The sequence below is a fragment of the Chlorocebus sabaeus genome, chromosome 22 (genome assembly GCF_047675955.1).
Source record: "Chlorocebus sabaeus isolate Y175 chromosome 22, mChlSab1.0.hap1, whole genome shotgun sequence".
Lineage (NCBI taxonomy): Eukaryota > Metazoa > Chordata > Mammalia > Primates > Cercopithecidae > Chlorocebus > Chlorocebus sabaeus.
Genome location: NC_132925.1, coordinates 25,387,035 through 25,409,396, shown reverse-complemented (window position 1 = coordinate 25,409,396; position 22,362 = coordinate 25,387,035). Strand labels below are relative to the sequence as shown.

The 22,362-nt window shown below is 34.6% G+C and overlaps 1 protein-coding gene across 4 annotated transcripts in view; it reads right to left on the bottom strand.

Moving 5' to 3' along the window:
* The window catches only part of ALCAM (activated leukocyte cell adhesion molecule), a 209,749-nt gene that overhangs the window by 47,716 nt on the left and 139,671 nt on the right, over window positions 1-22,362 (bottom strand). For all 4 annotated transcript variants that reach the window (XM_073009696.1, XM_073009697.1, XM_038003247.2 and 1 more), the window contains exons 2-3: window positions 9,455-9,555; window positions 5,880-6,099 (exon numbers count right to left, since the gene is read on the bottom strand). In XM_073009696.1, coding sequence (XP_072865797.1) covers window positions 5,880-6,099; window positions 9,455-9,555 — 321 coding nt within the window. The remainder of the gene's footprint in view (window positions 1-5,879; window positions 6,100-9,454; window positions 9,556-22,362) is intronic.

The following is a 22,362-nucleotide window of genomic DNA, read 5'->3' as shown; positions in this document are numbered from 1 at the left end:
ACTGAATCTTATTTGGAATCCATGTCTTAAAAAGGCAAATATATCTAATACATTTGAGAGAAGGATGCATCTGAAATATTTAAACAAAAATAAAATTCTTGGGGTGTAAGTAAGTAAAAGTTTTCTGTAAACTGAAATCAGTTATTTAGTGACACCCTCTCTGAGAGCTCAATAGATGTAAAATATGCAGTTAATTTATGTGGCTAATCAAGAATCAAAATGAATGAAAAAAAGGTCAAGACATTCTTAGTTTCTCCTTCAAGAGTATTATCCCTGGATTAAGTGGTGATATTCAGCAATTCTCCCCATAAATTTAGGTTCTAAATACACAGATTTGGTAGGTCGCTTTGCCAAGTTTCACTACGTTCCAGTTCACCAAAGTAAAATATCAAGACTGTTGAGCACATACTCTTTCTCTAATAGAAAATGTATACCTTTACTTTGCTTTATAAACCCTGTGATGTTTTATCGATGCACCCATAATCATAAACACTTTGTATTTCGATCTTTGGTCCTTTACTCCTGGTCATATGTGTTTTCTTGCCATAAATGCTTTATAAAGTTCTTTATTTTTTCAGTGAAATGAAACTGTAGCAAATCTAAGGAAACCCGATGAAAGGATGTTTAAAGTTTAATCCTGTTTACATTACGATTCATCTCTCTATTTGGAAAAGAGGGTCACAGTGAGTATTGTCAATGTAATGGTAATACTTATTTCATTTTCCTGAGTTATTTTCTCCTTAAATGTTTGTTTCGAGCCCTCTATATTAACTATGTATCTTGAATGTAATTTTCTTTTATATTAGGTTGTAACAATTGATGGGTATTAGTTGGAGGACGATAAAAGAGGACATGTACTATTTTAGCAAAATTGCATATTGATTCCAAAGTGTTAAAAAATAGTCTATGTGAATTATATCTTAACATGACTCAAGGATTCATAACCAAGGACATAATTGAAAGGAAAAGCAATGCTACAAATTTACTTGCATCATTAAAGTAATTTAATCAAGGGTAAGGATTTAAGCCAAATTTTGCTTCTGAATCTTCTTGCCTGAGTTTCTCTAAATCACTCAACTTAATATTTATCAAATGGAAAAATCATGCCTTGTTTATTTTCTTTTTTTGCTAATCTGGCTATCTTAAGTAGTTAGAAGCTATAATAGGGCCACACTACAGTAGTTTAAAATTATAGAATAGGGAGATTAAAAATATCTTACCAGGTTTATTCTAAATCTGATAGTAGTTTACAAGGTGTGTGTGTGTGTGTGTGTGCATGGATGTGTGTGTTAGAGACGGAGGCAGCTGATATTCATGGCAACATGTAGTGTGTGCCAATATCTTGGCAATGATATATAATGCTAAGACTCAAATGATTTTTTAAAAAATACTTTTGTTTTAAGCTCGGGGGTACAAACGCAGGTTTGTTACATAGGTAAAGTTGTGTCATGGGGGTTTGTTGTACAGACTATTTCATCACGTAGGCATTAAGCCTAGTAGTACCTATTAGTTATTTTTCCTGATCCTCTCCCTCTTCCTACCCTCCTTCCTCTGAAAGGCCCCAGTGTGTGTTGTTCTCCTTTATGTGTCCATGTGTTCTCATCACTTAGCTCCCACTTACAAGTGAGAGCATGCAGTATTTGGTTTTCTGTTCCTGTGTTAACTTGCTATGGATAGTGGCTTTCAACCAAATAAATTGTAGGGCTCTCACTAATATCCATTAAGGGCTGATCATATATAGTGAAAAGTTAAGCTACATGTAATATTTAGTGCCAATTAAAACATTTCATAAATAGTGCCCTTACTTTTCCCTCTACTTCTTTTTGTTTTATATCATCCTCAGAGTTATACAGGAGATTTTATAGCTGGAGAAGAAAGAAATTGTGGTAAGGGGCTGGGGAGTGGTCAGAAAGAAATATACTGAGATAGATAGCTCCTTTTGTTCTAATAACCAGACTATTGCTGGTAAGAGCTATGAACATTAGACTTCAGAGAATCTAAAAATCAGCAAACTACTAAAATGTATATTTTTTGGCATCCAGCTAGCTCATAGCAAGGTGAGAATGTAGTGAAGAAGGCACAACTGCTCTGTGTCACCCACAGCGTTCTAGTATTACTATAAAAACCCACACATAGGATAGTTCAATTTAGTAAGAGAGGAGAGCAAGTGAAGGCAGATGCAAATGGTCGTGTTGACTCAAAACTGCTCCTCCCAGTACTTTGTCAGCAATCACCCCTCATAAATCATGAAGTACTTCAAGCAAACTACTGTGGGCAAAAGGTATCTTTTATATTTAAATAATCAAAATGAAATATCTGGTGTAGATCTCATTGTTAAACAGATCATTTTCTGCATCTTCGCCCCTCGACACCCCCCAAAATTTTACTTTTAAGTTGAATGACTTTTAGGAGGATGGTGAAAGCAAAGACACTTAATTCTGATAAAGCAGTTGGAACAGTATTCAAATGGGAGGAATCCAAATAAAAGTTCTGAAATACCTCTGTGCGAAGTCACAAAACCCGGCCCATCATCCTCATAAGACCTGGTGCATATGTACCACAGAGCAGACTCCGCATCCCCAATACCACAGAGAACCACCAGAGTAGACTAGACTTGCAATTAGCATGGGGTGTGGTTTTCAAATTTTTTTTAGAGCTGGAGCCACTCCTCCCTTTTTTTTTTCCATGAACAAATTATCATGAAAAACTTTGAAATGTTGAATAGACCGAAGTCTCATTTATCAGGTAGAAATAGTTCCTCGCCTTCCTCAGCTGTCTTCATTAACTCCTGAAGAAGATCCTAGCAGCAGAATGGGAAAACCTCCCGTCTCATCATCGAAAGTATTCATTTTACTGATGAGGAGTGAATCTTAGCCCCAGACTGGGGAGGTGACTTGCCCAAAGTCAGAAATTGGCACCAGATCTCACAAAGTAAGGTCTCCTGGTGACCCGCTCAGTGACTGCTCCATCTCACCACTAACAGCCTTCTGGCTCTCTGGGTACCCATTGGACTTCTAGACCTTTTTCACAATCACTAGAATGAATCTTTGGGCACCTTTAAAGGTTGACACTTGCTTCTGAATGGTTTTATTAACCTCAAATGTGCACTAAATAAAAACACAGTTCGATTTTGATGCCATTCAACTAAAATAAAAAAGCTGATTAGTGGTGACTAAGAAAGCCACTTTTTTGGATTTGAGCTGATTTATAGGTATGGTTTCTTGCATATGAGGAATAGCTTAAAATTAAACAAGCAAACGTACATTAAAGATAGCAAGGTCATTCGCCAGGGGCTCTAGTTTGAATAAAAACAATTTGACTTAGCTCTCATATGAGGATGGCAATCAGCAGCAGCCTGATCTGAGACTGGCTCCCATTAACCACACTTGATTCTATGGTACACGGTGCACGTTGCTAGGTGATTCAACAGAGGGAAACAGAGGACTGATTGATGGGCTTAGTAACTCTTAAGTGACTGCAATATATACATGCAGATCCTGTCACAGCTACTTTTTTGCTTCACAGAAAGTGACCCAAAGTAAATTCATTCAAAACAAAACAAAACAAAACAAAACAAAACAAACAAAACAAAACCGAAGCCCCTATATGCTTTTTGTAAACACTGTCTTTATAGTAAGTTCTGCTGCTCATTTTACTGGATTCGGAGGGTCTCACGATTTCTAGTATAAAACACCATTTTCAAGAGTGTGTAACTTGTCTATGTAAATTCTCCCTGGCCCACATCCTGGAATGCAAATTCTGTTTCTGAGAATCACTTTGTTTTCAACAACATCAAAAAGAGAAGGGAGTAGGCGGGTGCTGGCGGTAGGTGGGGTGTGAGTTTGTTTTTACAATTATAGAAATTCCCTGTATTCCAAATCAGCTTATAAATTTTGTTGAATTAGGCCAACTGATTTTTTTCAGATTTCTGAAAAAATCAGATTTGGGCTGATTTATAGGTATGATTTCTTGCATATGAAGTATAGCTTAATGCTTTTTTTTTTCAAAAAAATGTTTTGATAACTATCACAAACAATTCTTCCAAATGAAACCAAATGAATTTTCTCAACTCCCTTATATACTACCATCTCGATGTAGGAAAATTTTAACACCTTAAAAATGAAACCTGACAATGACAAATTAATACACATAATCATTAGAGTGCTGCGACTTAACCTCTGCACCTACTGCGGTCCATTTTTGATGACAGGTTATATTATGACATTATAACTTTCACCAAAAACCTTTTGGATTACTCACTTTAGAAAAGTGTCCTGAGCAGTGCACTATTCATCTTTCTAATAACGTGAAAGCGAAATAGAAGAAAAGAAAAGAAAAAAAAAAAAAATACATGGGCCACTGGCAAATGTAGGATGCAGACTATTTGGGATGTTTTATGGAAACAGGCATGACTGCAAACACTTGGTACTTGGTTTGATTCATAAAACGATCGAGAAGTGTGGATGGTTTCTGGAAAGTGCCTTCTAAGCTGAAAGGTAATTAACTGAAACATGTAATATGCTTTTACAAGGTTCTTCTGGGGAACAAAGGTTTCCTTTGATAGTATAAGCATGCTTTGAATCTGCATCATGAGCCCAGAGGAGCTTTGAAGTCCACATAAATACTTGAGGGACAGACCTACTTAGTTGCATAGGCTATTACAAGAGAAACAGGAAAAATCCATAGTTACTTGCTGCAGTTGGAAGGCCCTCTGGGTTCCTTTCTTCCCTATTTATTTTAATAATTTCTAGGCGCTGTCAAGTTATCAGAAAACAGAGGGGGAAAAGTTGTAAAGTGAAACCTTCTTCCCTAATTAAAAAAGACTGAAAGACTGGCATTCTGAAACTTTAGAGACCTGTTTCTTTCCCTGTAGTGTCTAAAATATTGTGAAGTAACAGAGGTGGGACTTTTTATTTGAGTTTTAAAAGATGAAATGCTTTAATTATAACTTCTCGAGTCATTCATTTGCACAGCTGTTTGCACAATAACATTAACTATATGCTATCATTATGCAAAGTAATTTTGTCATAGTGACTATAATTATTCCAAGTTTCTTCTACAATTTTCTCTTCTTCCATCCCTACTCTACTTTCTCCCCTTGGTGTATCCCACATAAGCATTCAGGGTGTGGTGAGTTTTTTAAATTTTAGGATAATTTTCTAAACCGAGTGAATACTTTTTGAAATCTAAATCAATAACTAATCAATAAAGGTCAGGATGGAAATGTATCTATATCTCTAATATATATAATATATAAATTGTTTATATGGATATATATAGGATACTTATATATGTGGATATATATAAATGGAAAATTTAGATCTCTGTTAAAATGTAGTTTGAATTTGCTTATATTTTATGTTATGTATGAAAATGGCAATTTCATATGGTTCAGCCAAATACATGTGTATGTATGCATGATATACATGATTACATATGTATCATATATCTACGTATGTATCACATAACACTTATTTGTACATGTCAGTAAAAGTTAAGGTCACTTTTATCAGTAAGATCGCTAGTTATCAGTAAGATCGCTAGTTATCAGTAGTAGTTGATAACTTAACTAGTTATCAGTAGTTAAGATCGCTAGTTATCAGTAGTAGTACTTCATATCATAGTTCACGACATTTTCACATGACAAAGCAACAGAGAATATCATTTTAGTTCCTCACTGCAAATCTCCTATTTGAATTTCATACTCTTTGTTTTCTTTGCTGATATTATACACGAGCAGAATGAAGATCTCCTTAAGTCCCCTTATATAGATACCTGCTATAGAGACACTACAGAGAGTTCAGTCTTCTTTCTAAAGAACATGGTCTGGTACTGGCCATCGATCCCACTTAGCAGTGACACTGCTGCAGACTACTTACTGAACACCTTGACTATTGTAGGTGCCTCAAACACGTTGTCCTCAGTTACTAGCATGCACACAAATCTCTTTTCATCACTGATCCTTGCATTACTGATAGACAAAGTGTAGTTTTCTGAGAGGCTCAATCTGTCTTTGTATTCTGGTACATCGTCGTACTGCACACTTTTCTTTGTAGAGGACCTGAAGGCAATAAATACAGGGGAGCCATCGGGCTTTTCCTAAAAATTAAAATAATAATACATTTTAAACACAAGCATATTCAGATGTTTCAGGATTACATTCAAAATAACAACATTTCCTTGGCCATATTCTACCAATATCTATATTTTTTGTCTACGAAGAATAATTTTGTATACAATTCTCACGTAAATATTTGATTACAGAAAATTCTTCATAAGAGAGAGCTGTAAGATCTTTTACAGGTATCAATTTATATGAGTAAAAATGACAGGGTAGAGCTCTAGGAATCTGAGATTTTTTTTTTTTTTCACCGAGAGGATAGTTTTGAAACTTACATGGGTTGTATATATTTAATATAAAATAAAACATACATAAATGCAAACAAAGGTACAAAATGATGTTCAGATAACCATCACAGCAGGCATACACTTGAGCTGCAAACACTAGTTTGGATATTTTGGGCAATTATCTTTGGAATATTCTTTACTTTAATCCACATAGTTTAAATGTCCACACCTCTAACCAAAACTGTTGTAGCTGACCTTTATACATAGAATAGTTTAACCAGTCTTGATGGAGAAATAGTACTTACCCTTGTAAAATGATTATGTCCATTAAGGAATGAATCAGATTAACTAACACAACCCATAGCTTTGCTGAATCTTAACAATGAGCTCAAAAGGCTTTCATACAAAAACTTATCACCAAAATAAGATATACTCTGCACACACAATTATGCCAAGACATATAATGCATTTCTTCCTCTGGTCACACAAAAATTCTCTCATCTAATAAGCAATTTAATCGAAAATCAGGGGCAGTCCCTCCTTTATGTACCACACAAGACCTTGGAGAAAATTAAATGTGATACATGTTATAGTCCATGAGAAATTTTAAGATTCCAAGGAGGATTAAGTTTTAAGAATTAATAATATCAATTACTAAGTTAATACTGGAGTCCAAAAGTTTTATTTGCTTAAATATCTGAATATATCGATAACATTCTTCTTAACTCTTTTAGATTTATCACAGGTTTACAATGCAAATCCTCGTCTTAAGTCATTCCTTCATTATGCAAAGTATATTAGACCACTACCTTATTCATTGCCTTAGGCAATAAATAACAGTTACTAATTTTTGAGCACTTAACTATATGGCAGATTTTTTGGGGGGCTTTCTATGCAGTAATTAGTTTAATATTCATAACAGCCTTATAAGTTAAACTTAAATATTAGCCTCATCTACAGACTAGACGATGGAGGGTGAGTTTGGTTAAATAACTTCCCGAGGTCTTGGCTGGGAAATCTTAGCAGAGCAAAAATTTGAGCTTAGAGCTTGGTCTTATTATGGTTACACTGCACCACTCTTGATAGCCTTCAATCCCTCTTCTGCACCAGGCACTATGACAGATAATGGTGAGGAGGTTTCAGGAGTAGGGCTGGGAGGAATGAACAGGGAGCTATGATCTCCATTCATAGGGAATTTACAATATGATCCAGGAGAAATCAGGTCATTTCTTCTCTATGTTTACTTCGGCTAATTTTTCCAAAACTTTATTTTGTCTTGTAGGTGGTTACATTAAATTAGAGCATATTATCTTATTTCTGCAAATCAAGATTGACTTTAGGGCATATAGTGCCTCAAATGTATCTCAGTGTATTGCTGAAGTCTTTTGCTTACCTAAGAATGTGAAAATTGCCATGATTGTTTGATTTCCAGTGCCACTGTGCCAGTTCAGTTTAGGTGAACCCTACTCCCTGAGTGAATGCTACTCCCTGCGTTATAGTTAGAATTTTCTATGATCATAAAAGTTTGCCATCACCTGACTCCATTTATTTTGGCAGCAAATTTGATTGAACAAGTGCATTATGTGGTAGTCTCCTGGGCACTTGGAATTTTGAGGGCACTAGTAGACTCTGTCCTCAGAGGCCTTAACGTCAAATTTCCACATTTATAGGAAACCGGAAATAGTTCAAAGTTACCTCGAGTGAGCTAGATACTAAATAGAAGGAGGCTACAGAGAAATGCTATGCTGCCTTACCACTTTCCTTTCCTTTCCTTTCATTTCCCACTCACACGAGCATAGTATGGTTAGGATTCTGCAGCATCACAGACATGAGTTCACTTTGTTGAATGATTACTACACGGCAAGTACTAGGTAAGTATTTTGATATCAGTTTCTTCAGGTAATCTCACAACAACACTATGAGGAAGATATTTTTATCTCATTTTATGGATGAAAAAATAGGGATTAATTCATCTGTCCAGAATCTCACAGTGAGCACATTGTGGAACTTGCTGATTTCAAAACCTATATTTTAAAAGGCTGTGCACCCCTTGAGTGCAAGTTTAAGCACATTTCTTAGAGTGTGTTCTGCAGAATGTTTGTTCTTGGAGATATCTGAGGAGAAAAGTTCTGTGGTCAAATAAACCTAAGAAATGAATCAAACTATGGCCCTCAGACAATTCTTAATGCATTTTACGTATGAAAGGCTCTGAGAAGTGGTGCAACAAACTTTTTGTAAAGTATTTGACCATCAAATTCTTTTCCTTTGCAAATACCTTTTAACATTTCAAGGAGCTAGGGGAATTTTGCTATTGTGTCCAGGGACACAATCTACTTGAAGTTTGCAGATTGTCCTGAGTCTCCTGTGGTCCAGCACTAGGAAATTGTACCACACAAACATTTTGCATTAATATTGATTAATTAAATTGAGATATTTTATTAGCCAAAGTTACGTAGTCATTCCACATCTCCCTACCAGGATCTCTACCCTCCATTTCCAGACCCATTTGTACCTTCATACCTGAGAAAATTTGATTTTGCTATCTGCAAGAAATATGGGAAAAAATCAACATTGTTAAATATAAAAACGACCTTTTATAAAATGTGTTATATATAAAAATGTGTTATATATCAACACATTTTTAAGGCTAAATGTCAGAATCAAGCTTGTAATACTGACGATTAATTCTGAAATACTGTCTAAGGGCTCTATCTACTGATCTATCTTGTCTCTGCAATAACCACGTCAAATAGAACATGAGCAAACAAAGAAAGGTTGCCATCCTCCACTGAGTTCAGTCCTATAATACACTTATTTTATTCTGGAACTCTGCCTTTTTCTTTGCCTCTAACATGTAAGGTGGAATCTTTCAGGCTAACACATTCTAAGAACTATGGGTTTATTTGCTTTATTTTAAAATATCATTTGTTATGTAAGATAGGAATTATTTTTTGCCATATTCCACACATTAATTTTACCTTCCTACATTGGTACTCACAGTTCAATATTGCATTCAGGTTAATTTGAAATTCACTGTTACTCACAGAAAGAATTTTATTTAAAAGAACAAGGGCAATTAACCAAGTCCCAGGTAGGTCACACTTACATATTTCCATTTGCCAAACATGAGATTCTGAGGTACATCAAGTCGGCAAGGCATGATAATGGTATCTCCATATGCTGAATTTACAGTGTACCATCCAAGACCTTTGGTGGGGGGGAGAAAAAAAAAAAAGAAAAGAAGAGAGAAAGAGAGAGAGAACAAAATTTTAAATGTTTTCTTGAAATGACAAATAACTTCAAGATGCATGTCGATGAAGGTCGTCATCTGCTATAGTTTTATTTTAAATGGTATGCAAAAGGTATGAGACTGGAATACATTTTCCATTTAAAAATTACCACCTTTCTATTTAGCTACTGAATCTTTGAATCTTTGAATATTACACAATCAAAATTTGTAGATCTCCAATTTTACCAGAGAACAGATAAGTGGTACATTCCAAAGGAACATAGTGGAATCTGCAGATGAATTATCTTCTTCACTGTATTTCATAGAAATAATTTCCACCATATTTTACAGAAATGTGGGACTATACAAAGACTAACACGACTACAATTCTCAAAACTAGCTTTAACTATGTTTGTATTTTTCATTTGAAGATATTATCAAATTTTTCTTCTGTAAAATTCAAAAAAACTATTAAAAACTGATAATTAATACACATAAGACCACAACTGAATTTTATTTATAAGGGGAAAATGGATTATTCTGTAGTAGTATAAATTAAAATACTAATTTTAATTTTGTATAAAATATTAGCATAGTAAGAATTTACAGTGTGAACATTCTTCATAAAGTGCTATTTACAAAGTGATTATGTGAATTTTTGGAAGACAATATAATTTAAACCACAATTTTGTACATACAGAAAACTTCTTCATCTTATTTAATTCTATATTAAGAAAAATATAAATAATAAGTAATTAAAATGTGGAAAGAAGCAATTTTTGCATATGAATGAAAAGTACTATTCAAATCTGGATATATTTATGAGGGTTAAAAAACTCAGGCATTTAAATTGGCAATAGTACTTGGGAAACATTTCAATTTTTTTAACCTTATTTTACTTACAACAATCTTTAAAATTTAGAACTTTCACAACTGAATGTCTATTAAGGTGTATCATAATTGAGTATAGAGTGTGAAGGGGCTATTTTAAACGGTAGAGAAAAAAACAAACAAATGATATTTTGTCCACCAGGTGGTGCTAAAATGCAGAGCGACAGCAATCTGCAACACATAAATAAAACCATCTTCTGACTTTCTGAAGAAACAGGACTGGGAGAATACCATCTTTCGATTGTTATCTATCAATCACCACGTATACCAAAATTTCATTGAAGGCTCAGAATTTTGCACCAGTGGACAAAAACATAACAAAGAACACAGACTTCATGTAAATATGCAACATAACAACTGGTTTTCAGCATTTTTAACATTGTTAAGACACAGAATACAAAATACACAAAGCGAGAATGCATTTTCACTTACTATTTGCAACATGAGGTTTACTTCAAATTGCTTATCATATGTTCAGTCTCATAGTAACACTTTATCTCAATTTTAAAATTGTTTTGTGTTCTCCATACTGCAATTATAATCCCTTTTAACATCAAACCAAGCATAAGACTGTACATGAATAATTTTTTTAATTCAACTTTGTTAAAATAAAAATAATGGAGGTTTAGACATGTGGCTGCAGACATGCAGACTAATAACATTCAGGAAATTGCTTTATTGCACATTACATTACTTGTTCTCTGTGATATTTGGCTCCTAGATGTGGAATTTCTGCTGTGTGTATTAAGACTTGTTCATACACTTCACGGGTGGAGGTCTGCAAAGCCAGGGAAACCATTTTGTAATTTCATATTTTGTTTCCTCATCAGCTTATAACAAGTCACTTGAATATGTAATAATTTTGAGAGGATCTATCTCTATACCTTAATTTGTGTCAGGGCATGCACCTGTAATTGTCTCCTATTATTTGAAATCATACCTTCCTTTGGCAACTAACAGTGCTTTCATGATTGGCCAAGGAGTGAAAACACTTTACAGAGCTTAGGTACCAATGAAGTGAATCCTTTGCCAGGTAAAGGGAAATAGGAAAATTCCTTTTCCAAGAATGTAATGCTCTGCCCTTTCTCACAGACCGTTTTTCTTTTCTCTTCCCTACAGAACTTTAATGTGCTACATATACATCATATTTTATAATGAGTCTTAAAGCTGTATGAATTTCAAGTACATAGTGTATTGGTATGATGAAAGCACAATCAGAACAGGGAAGAGATTGTGTATTTTTAAGCTTTGTATCTCCAAAAACAATGTCTAGCATCTGATGGACACCTACTAAAATGACTCGAGTTCTTTCCATTTTGGTTATCAAATTAACATGTTGGAAAATCAGAGAGCAGTTGACAACACCGGAATTTTGAGAATTCTCATTTCTGTCACGTTTTCTGAAGCCATTCATATCTTATCTGGGGTGTGTAGAGAACTTGGATATTGATTCTGGGTGGCAATCTCTGTCTTGAGAAACAAACAGCAAACACATTTTATGGGAATTCATGGATGGAATGACAAGAGAGAACATTCTCCCTTTCCTTGAAAGAGAAATTAAAAGTTATCTGTGCTCCCTCATTTGCAAATGATACCATGAAATGTCTCTTTCCTCACTTGTGATGACCATAAACTAAACACTTCAAGTATCAGAAATTCATGAATGGCGTCTTTTAATGACAGCTTCAAATCCAAATCCAAATCCTCAGACAGGAAAGAACTCTGAAGAGCAGAACAAACACAAAGAAATAAGGTACCACACTGAACAGAGGGCAGTAAGTAAAAACCCAACAGTTATAGACATAAGTATCTTCCTTTCACGGGCCTAGGGCACAATGAGTGGCAGTAAGTTGGGCTGCATGTTAGGAGCCATAATGGTGCTTATTTTAGAATCAGTTTTCAAGTCTGCTATAATAATCAACTTCTCTCTTCTTGTAAGAGTATATTAACTCCCACGTTCATCTGATAGAAGCACTGAAGGCCTGCATCTGTGGGAGAGCTAAGATCTTGTGCCCCCTAGGGATAAAGTCGCTACAAAGACCATTGTGATTTGGTAATAAATTATGTCCTAATTTTTAGCGATGTCTTAATCTTTGAGACGAAGTGTCAGCGAGACCCAAAGTACCTGTCAACTCGAACGATTCTGTTTACACTTTTCATAGAAGGAAGAGCTTTTTATCTTTGAATTGCCAAGTCTAAAAATTGAGTTTAGCTTACTAGAATTCCCTTGCAATTTTCACCCTCTAATATTTATTAGTTAAATTATTCATGGTTTTGTAGCCTAGAGATTATCGGGCACTACTGGAAATATAGAATGCCTGTGACGTCCTTCTTCAAAGAGGCTAAATGTCAAGTGTAAACCAATGTGTGAGAGCATAAGTGTGTTCAGTATGTGTTATAGCTATGTATATAAGCACAGGTCAAAAGAAACCTTAAATTGGACTAGAACCTTCTGTATTAAATGTGTTCTATAAATTTAAGACATTTTTATGACTTATTATTACTGTAGCTATTAAAATGTCAACATACAATAAGACAGAAAATGTGTCATACTTGAGAAGCAGTGTGTAATTATTTAAGCATTTTTAAATAGAAGGTTATTAACCAAAGGTAAAGAACAATAGAATTAGAAAGGTTACATAGAAGTATTAATGGAAATTCAATGCAGTGAGAACAGGAAAAGAAAAATCTCTTAATGAAGCAATTCTGATATATAGACTCTCAGGCAAGTGACCATAACATATAAGCTAGTTACAGTAATATGTTTTGTATAGAAAATGATTTAAAAGAGGCACTGAAAGCAGACTCAGGTAATGTTTTGAAGTTAGCTAAACATTTTATTTCTAATTGAAATAATAAAAATGTAATTTTGGCCGTTTTGGTGACAAATGCTTTTTTCCATAAAACTAATTGCCAGATTCAGAGGAATCATTCTCTTTGCATTCCTGACAGATAGACATTTGAATTGGGGTAGATTAAAATTCAGAATCTGCTACCACATTTCAAGCAGAAGAACATCAAATAATATAGAAAATGGAATGGTAATTAGACAGTCTATTTTCACATGCTGTAATTTAGCATGGTTAATTATTATTTATTGCACCAATACATTAATAGCATCATCATCCTTAAAAGAAAATTTGAGCTCTAGCTCTGCTCAGTGTCATAAAGGGGTTAACAGCAATTACAATGGACCCAGAACTTATAAGAACTAAATGCCAGTTTCACAAAAATTTTACAGAGACTTACTTGAACAAATGAACTATCACTGAGGAGGTAGACAGAAATGAGAAGTTTATCCTTAGAAATTACTTTCATTTTTTTTTTTTTTTTACTAATTTTGACAGACATGCTAATGCTTCTATTTGTTTCACTAATGAATTAGGATACGTACAACTCTAAAGAAAATGTAAGTATTTTGTAACACTAGTTTATAGTGGTGTTTCTCAACCTGGTCACTAGACCAAATGAGTCTTTACTGTGAGAGTGCTGTGCTGTATACATTACAGGATGTTTAGTAGTAGCCTTGCCTCTACCCATTAGATAACAGCACCACTCTTCTCCCAGTTATGACAGCCAAAAAGTCTCCAGGCATGACAAATATCCAATGGGAGGCAAAATTGCCCACCAAACCTTATGCAGTTGAGAATCACTGGTTTAAACCTTCAGCCACTGGTTTCTCACATGTGATTAAACTGGGTTTCCAATAAAGGAACTTTCAGAAAAATAGAATCTTAGCATAGGACTAAATAGTCACTGAATACAAGTGAAGGGATAGAGGCAGAAATGGTACATGATAGTATCTGGTTATTATCAAATTTGTTTGCCTCACAGAAACATACTAAGCCACAACGAGGGATTAATTCCTGACTTCAGGAAGTGGATTCCCAATCTCTTTACAAAAACGACAAAGATATTTTATTTTAGCAAGTCTATTTCCTGTATCACAATCAAGTATAAATTATACATACTGTATACATATGCATACTGTACTTTCTAAACTATGCATTTCACATATATTGTATTTAATCCGATAAAATATCATAGTTCTACTGATAGAGTGAAAAAGATATTTTTTCAAACCTGAGATTTTATGATTCAATCACACAGAGTTATCTCCTCTCTCAACTTCTCCCATATTTTATTGTATAAACAAGAGTTTAAGATTATCATCAAGGTCATAAGATACATAAAGTAAGTTATCTGTGTGTGCATTTGTGCATGTGCGTGTGTGAGATACAAGGGGCTATAACTGCCAAGTAATTTGGAAGGGATGCTGAGTGAGAGAAGTTACCTGATGAAATCTAATTTCATTTTGTGAAACAGAAAGAAGGGCTTTTTCTCCTTTCTTTTTCTTTGTTAATTTTCCTTCAACAAATGGGGGTAGTTGGAGGCCAATTTGGGTCTGCTGCATCTGAGGTAGGGATATGTTTGTTCAAAATTCATTTTCTGCATTGCCTTTCTCAAGTGTTATACATTATAATGTAGACATAATTGAGTACGGCCTACAAATAAGACAAATATAATTATTCCTTCCTCTTCCCCCCACCACTTCCACTGTGGAATAATCTTCAGGGGGAAAATGCCCATGTTACTAAATTATAAACTACTAGTAGTACCCAGAATTATGTTTTAAGATAGGTACTCTATTTTACCTCCAAGTTTGATACAATATGATGCTCTAAATATTTATCTTTCTATTAAACTATGAGCCAATGTAATAATCTATAGGTCATAGAAAGAATTACACAAACAATAACATTTTAAAAATACATTATCGATATTTACATTGCTGTGCAGAAAATTACCTTCTTAATTTACCTTAGTCTGATAGTTTGTTATTCTTCAAGTATGAAATGATCTATGAGGCTGGATGAGTCACAGTTTCACCCAATTAGTTTAGGCTTTACCCCATCTCTACCTAATTTTTATGGTTCCTTCGTCCCATCCACTCTGTTCAGATTCCTATGTTTCCTTTAAGGCCTATCTCAAAAATCATCCAATCATTCAATCATGCATCAAGTATTCACTGGACACCTGCTACAGGGCAAGTTTTAGGTGTGCTTTGTGAAGAAAATGTGTAAGTAAAACACCGAGGCCTTTTCCTTAAGAAACAAGATGAAATCAGTGTGATGTTTTTGGTTGGTAAACTAAATGTTGTGGGACTGTATAGAAAGAAATCCCAGCAATGAGATTGAGGATATTGGTAAAAGCTTCTTGGAGGAAATTTCATATGACCCCATCGCTGAATTGAGGTTTCTATAGATGGGAAGATAGGAACTACCTCAATAGCACAGTGCGTGAGAGGCACTGAGTGACGCTTGGTTTTCTCTCTTAGGGCAAACTCAATTTTTATTATAACAATTCCTACAGAGCAGATCTTTGATCTTCATAAGGAACATGTCCTAAGACTGGCAGTTTTCCCAAATTCATAAGCGCACATAAAATTTCTCTAATAAAATGCAATAAAATGTTAGATCTCTATTTTCTCTTTACTTTCATCATCAACACTAGCATTTGAATTCCTTTTGGGGCCATTTTAAAATTATAAGCAAAAAACTTATTGAGAAATGATCAAAAAGCAACAGAATTGATTGAAGTTGTGAACCTTATTTTTATTTTTTGAGTTGCCTCATGAATTTTAAATCAGAGTATGTGCAGATTCTACTGCACTCATTAGCATTTCTTAACTTGAGATCCAGGAATGAACTTTAAGGCATCTACTATACTATGCTTTGAAATTTTAGGGAATACAGCTACAGGGTAGTGAGAGGGGAGCACTGTGGTGATTTGAGATTAGTGATCCCCAAAAATTGTCCCCTCTTAAAATTGTCCTCCCAAAAGCTATTTTTGCTTTACAAAACATTTTAATGGAATATAATATAGATGGAAAAAAGTACACAGATCTAGACTTACATTTGAAATGTCACTAAAAGCACTGGGCTTTAGGGTTTCCTTGGCAATGATCCTCGCGTTCTTTGTTCTGAGCAGGAGACTGAGATTCCACATACTTGACTACAATGAAACCCCTGTGTTACCAAGTCATCATTCCTAAATGATGAGTATTTTTGGCTGGGCTATGGGGTCTATGCCAACATGCTAAGGCACAGTCCCTTAAGTGCTGATGAACTTAAATAAAAACATTTAAAAATACTTCATGCTCTGAGTGCGTGGGAAGGGGGTGCTTTGTGGGGGATGAGCAGAAAGATTACAATGAACCAAAAAATCTAGATTTTCTATGTAGAAAGAACAATTGTCTCTATTTTGTTTTAAAGTAGATTTTCATAGTAAAGAGGACTAAACAGGAGAAATGTTTAAGCATGTTTTTCTTTATACTACATATTTTGCTCAAAAACATGTATGTAATTAATAATTTATGTTAAATGAAGTTCCTAAAGTTGACTATTTCCTACTATCATACTTCTAATCAGGATTTGAGGCTAAGTCTTTAAGGTGCTCATATAAGGAGAGTCCTTCACTCAGATAATTAGTCAATACAATAAAAATAGCCAGCAAAGTATGATTTTCCTTCTGCTCCCCTCTCCCCTTATTCATTTTCTCAATTTAGTTCTTGCTAAAGAACTAAAGTTTCTTCAATTTAGTCTGGATTCTGATCCGGTTGACTTCATTTGGGAACTAGCTTAACTGGAGATGTAGAAACTTATATTTGAAATACCAGTTATATTAATTCAGGTTAACTAATGCAAAGAAAAGATGAATACATTTAGATTCTATTGCTCTGTACATTTTTGGAGCATGAAAGTCTAAGTTTAACTGTTTCAGAGTATCAGTTCTACTTAAATGGAGAAAAATTACACTTTCCTGTGCATTTTACCGCATAAGTTGTATTGAAATTGTGAATACAATTCAATTATTTTAGCAAGAAGAAGAGTGTACTGCATTCGTAAAAATATTATCAACAGAAAGGCAGGCATAATGCTTTCCAAAGGATCTTAATTAAATCATCTGAAGTAATGGAAAGTTTGGGAGTTTAGAATGAAGTCTGTCTTCAGAAAGAACTCACAGTTATTGTGACATTATTAAATTTGTTTTTTGCAAATAGTTTAATGTCATGACAACAAAAAGATCTCTTGATTTGAGAAAATCAAAGCTGTCTTTGATAACACTCCCAAACTCCAAAACAAAAAATTTCTAATTGCCTTAATATTCCTCAAAATGCTTTAGAAAAAATACATCACAAAGACTTTTAGCCAATAAGATCATCGTTTTCACAGAAAGCGTCTGTCAATAATAGCTTACATGAACTGTATTGCTTTAGCATTCAATAGTATTAGAATTACTGACTTACAAAATGTTGTGTTATAATTGAGGTAGTGAATTACCAGGGATAAAAAAGGGAATTATTAGGGCTACTAAATGAGCAGAGTAGTAGATTTCTGCTTCTGAATTGGTTGAGTGATCTTGTCCAGTATTCTAGTTTCTGGTATATTCCACATTAAGTATCTAACCTCATACTGAAAAATGTTTATATCAGTTGAAATACTTTTTGCTCTTTTCTTCACATGAATCACAATTAGCATTGCTTATGTCTCCTGAGGATATAGATTTGTACAATCAAACATGGTAAGTAATAAAGGTTAAAAAGGTATTTAATAGGTTTTTCCACATATTTGGTGTAGCTTGCTGGCTGATTTCCGAAACTTAGATTTGTGTAAATTCCATGCTTTTAATTGACAGTTCCCTGGAGGGGTTGCAATATAAGTTAAGGTCATAGGAAGAAAATTACGGCTTTCTATGGCATTTTGTCCTTTCTTTAAGAAGTGAAGTTAGCTTACTATAAGATCAGTTTTCCAGCTTTGAGGAGAAAGGAGAGATGGAATGTTCATCCAAGATACATTTTTGAAAGAGACTAAAAGCACAGGAAAGAGGAAATTAAAAATAAAACAAATAGTCGTATACAGTTGGGCAATCAGCATAATCTGATATCTGAAGATAAAATCATCTTTCTGCCTTAAGAGATGGCGTGTCACCTCAAGGACTGAGTGAGAATGGAGAGTCACAGCCATTGTAGCTTGCCCACAATGGTAGCCCAGTGGGGTAACTCTGGAATGCATGAACTTAGAGAGTCATACTGACATCTATTAATATTTTAACAATAACTTTTCATGTGTTCCATTTTTCCTGACAGTCATTCTTCTTAATTGAAGAGTGGGAGGAAAGATGGGAAAAAGAACAAGATAATTTAGGAAGGCAGTGAGTAGAGATGAGAAATATAGGAAGCTGTATTGAAAGGTAGTTTTATCATTTCTAAGGGTATGAAATCTACATCTGAAGGTGTCTCCAGTTTTGAAATTTTCCAGTACTTCCAAAGATTTTAACTCTTTGAAAACTTCATTTTATATCCCAGAGGCCAAATGTAATTTTTTAATGTCTCATATTTATTCCGCAATTTAGGAAATGGTTAAATGAACACCCCAGAAGAATTTTTGGAAGGCTAACTATCATGAACAAGGTGGCAAAACATAAACAAAACACTGGATAAGGAAAACAAGTTCTTACAGCAGGCCAATGGCACCTATAGACTGATTGCACAGGAACTTGAACATGTGGACAGTGTTACTAAACCCTGACATGAGCGCCTCTTCTGAGAATGTGCCTGCATTCCGTTGGTTTCCCACACTTGGTAATATTTGCATCCCGTCTCACCTGTCTCTGCTTCTCCTCTTCACATCTTTAGTTAAACATTATTAAATAAGTGGTTAATCTATTTTGTTTATTATTTAAGGGAAAAAAGTCTCTGTGAAGTCGAGTGGACATGAAAATGTTCCTCATAGATCCTCAACTGCTGGGAACATAACTTACCCAACTGCTGCATTCCGTCTATTACCAGATTTGGGCTAAGATTACAATTTTACCAGCTATTCCCAGCTAGTAACTGAATGCAACAAGTATACTAAGACAGGCAAGTTTCTTGGATACAAGAGACTCCTATGAGGGCTGACTATAGATCACGGATACCCTGATTCCCTGATGAAACTTCCTCAGACTGCATGACAGTCTAGAACGCTTCCACCCAACCTTCCTGTCCTCTCTCTTTCACTTGGGACCATCTTTACTCTGCAGTATGCTTATTCTCCACCCCTCACCCCGCCCCACCATCTTCCTCCTCATTTTTTCTCGCATAAGTGTTTTTCCTAATACATTCTTTGTATGTTAAATCCATTTTGACATCTGCTTTTCAGAGTTTCCTAACATCTGGGGGAAATTAGGCAGATCATAACCATATTGACCCACTGACATTAGTAGACTATGAAATTCCAGAAAATAAAAGATTTCAGTATGGATGTGGTGAAAAAAATCCCGCCTTAATTTAGTAAGGGGTTAGTTAAAATAAAAATAAAAAATATACAAAAAATGAGCTTAACATTGATTAAAGACTTAAATATAAGACAAACCATAAAACCCTTAGAAGAATGCACAGGGGAAAAGCTCTTTGACATTGGACTTGGTAATAATTATTTTGGGTAAGACACCAAAAGTACAGGCAACAAAATTAAAATATGCAGATAGGACTATATTAAACTAAAAAGCTTCTACACAGCATAGTAAACAGCCAGCAAAATAAAAAGTCAGCATGCGAATAGGGAGAACATATTTGCAAACTATATACCTGATAAAGCGTTAATATCCAAACTATGTAAGGAATTCATACAACTTAATAGCAAACAAAACAAAACCCACAGAGAAGCAGATAAAAAAAACAGGCACATGACCTGAATAGACATTTTTCCAAAGAAGACATATAAGTAGCCAATAGGTATATGAAAAGGTGCTCAACATCACTCATCATTGGGGAAATGTAAATCACAATCACAATGACATATCACCTCATGCCTGTTAAGATGGCTCTTACTGAAAAAACGAGAGATACCAAGTATTGGTGAGGGTGTGGGGAAAAGGAAATCCTTGTACACTCTCGGTGGCAATGTAAATTGATACAGCAATTATGAAAAACAGTGTGAAGATTCCTCAAAACGTTAAAATAGAACTACTATATATTCCAGCAATCCCACTCTGGGTATATGACTAAAAGAAAGGAATTAATACTGAAAGAGATGCCTGTACTACCCTGTTCACTGCAACATTATTCACAATAGCCAAGATATGGACCCATCCAAAGTGCCCATTTATGGATGAATGGATAAAGAAATTGTCTATATAGATATAAACACAATAAAATATTACTCAGCCTCTACAAAGGAGACCCTGCTATTTGTGACAAAAAAGGAACCTGGAGAACATTATGCTAATTGAAATAAGCCAAAGAAAGACAAATGCTACATAATCATACTTACATGTGGAATCTAGAAAAGGAAAATACACAGAAACAGAGAGTGGATGGTGATTACCAGGGGTGGGAAGATGAGGGAAATGGGGAGAAAGGCTGCAAAGTTACAATTGTATAAGACACACAAGTCTAGAAATGTAAAGTACAGCATGATGACTGTGGTTAATAATACTGTATTATATACTAGACATTTTCTAAGAGAGTGGATTTCAGGTACTCTCATCACACACAAAAAATGATATCTAGTGAGGGGAGGGATATGTTGATTTGCTTAATTGTAGCCATCATTTCACAAGGCATATGTATATCAAAACCTCATGTTGTATATGTTACATATATATAATAAAAGATTAAATAGACCTAGAAATACATTAAAGCAATTGGTAATAATACTGAATGTTTTTATGGCGTTTTATAGTTTGAAACATTCTTTTATATACATTGTACATTTTTTCATTTAGGCTTCACAAAAGTCCTATATGATAAGCAAAGAAACCTGTATGATGTACATATATTATTATCCTTCATTTCACTAATAAGAAACTGTTCTGCCTGCAAAGTCAGGAGAATAAGCTGATATCACGAAGCCGGTACGTGATGGAGCTAGAGCTCAAAATGAATTCTCAGCTCAAGCCCAATTCTCATCACTATTGGATATACAAAAAATGATTCCATTTCCTTATTTCATTTTATATTGTGGATAATTCAAGAATATCATTTGGAAAGTATTAAAATGCTTTCCATATTTAGACAAATATTTTAAAAAACATATAGGTTAGGACTAGAAAGAAAATGAACTAACATATTTTATCACTTCTTTCTCAATGGGATACTATGTAGCAATTTGGCACTTGCTCCCTGGAAAAAGAAGTCCTGTCCATGGCAGCTGTTCTAATTTTCAAAATAAAATAGAAAATCATGAATATTCAAGAAGATAGGCATCTTTCAGATCAGGAACCAGAAGTCTAATGAGACTTTTAAATGTAGGTGGGCACTCAGGTTACAGGCAGAGGAGCCCTATATGCATTTCTAACACCAAAAACAGCAGGGGTAGCACAATAGACCTCCAATAAATGGGGAGGGGGGAGGGGGGAGGGATTGCGTTGGGAGTTATACCTGATGTAAATGACGAGTTGATGGGTGCTGATGAGTTGATGGGTGCAGCACACCAACATGGCACAAGTATACATATGTAACAAACCTGCACGTTATGCACATGTACCTTAGAACTTGAAGTATAACAATAAATAAATAAATAAATAAATAAATAAATAAATAAAAAACGTACTGAATGACCAAAACGGCAAGGTTGAGATTAAAGTCTTTCTAACTTAAAGACCTGTGTCTTTCCTCTCTATCAAAAACACTTATCACAATTACAACTTTTCAAATGAGTTGCAAATTTATGTCCACGCAAAAACCTGAACAAGAATGTTCACACAAGCTTTACTCATAACTGCTAAAACTTGGACAAGATGTCCTTCAACAGATGAATGAAAAAACTGTGGTAATCCAGACAATGAAATATTATTTAGCAATAAAAAGAAATGAGCCAGCAAGCCATGAAAAAACACGAAGGAACCTG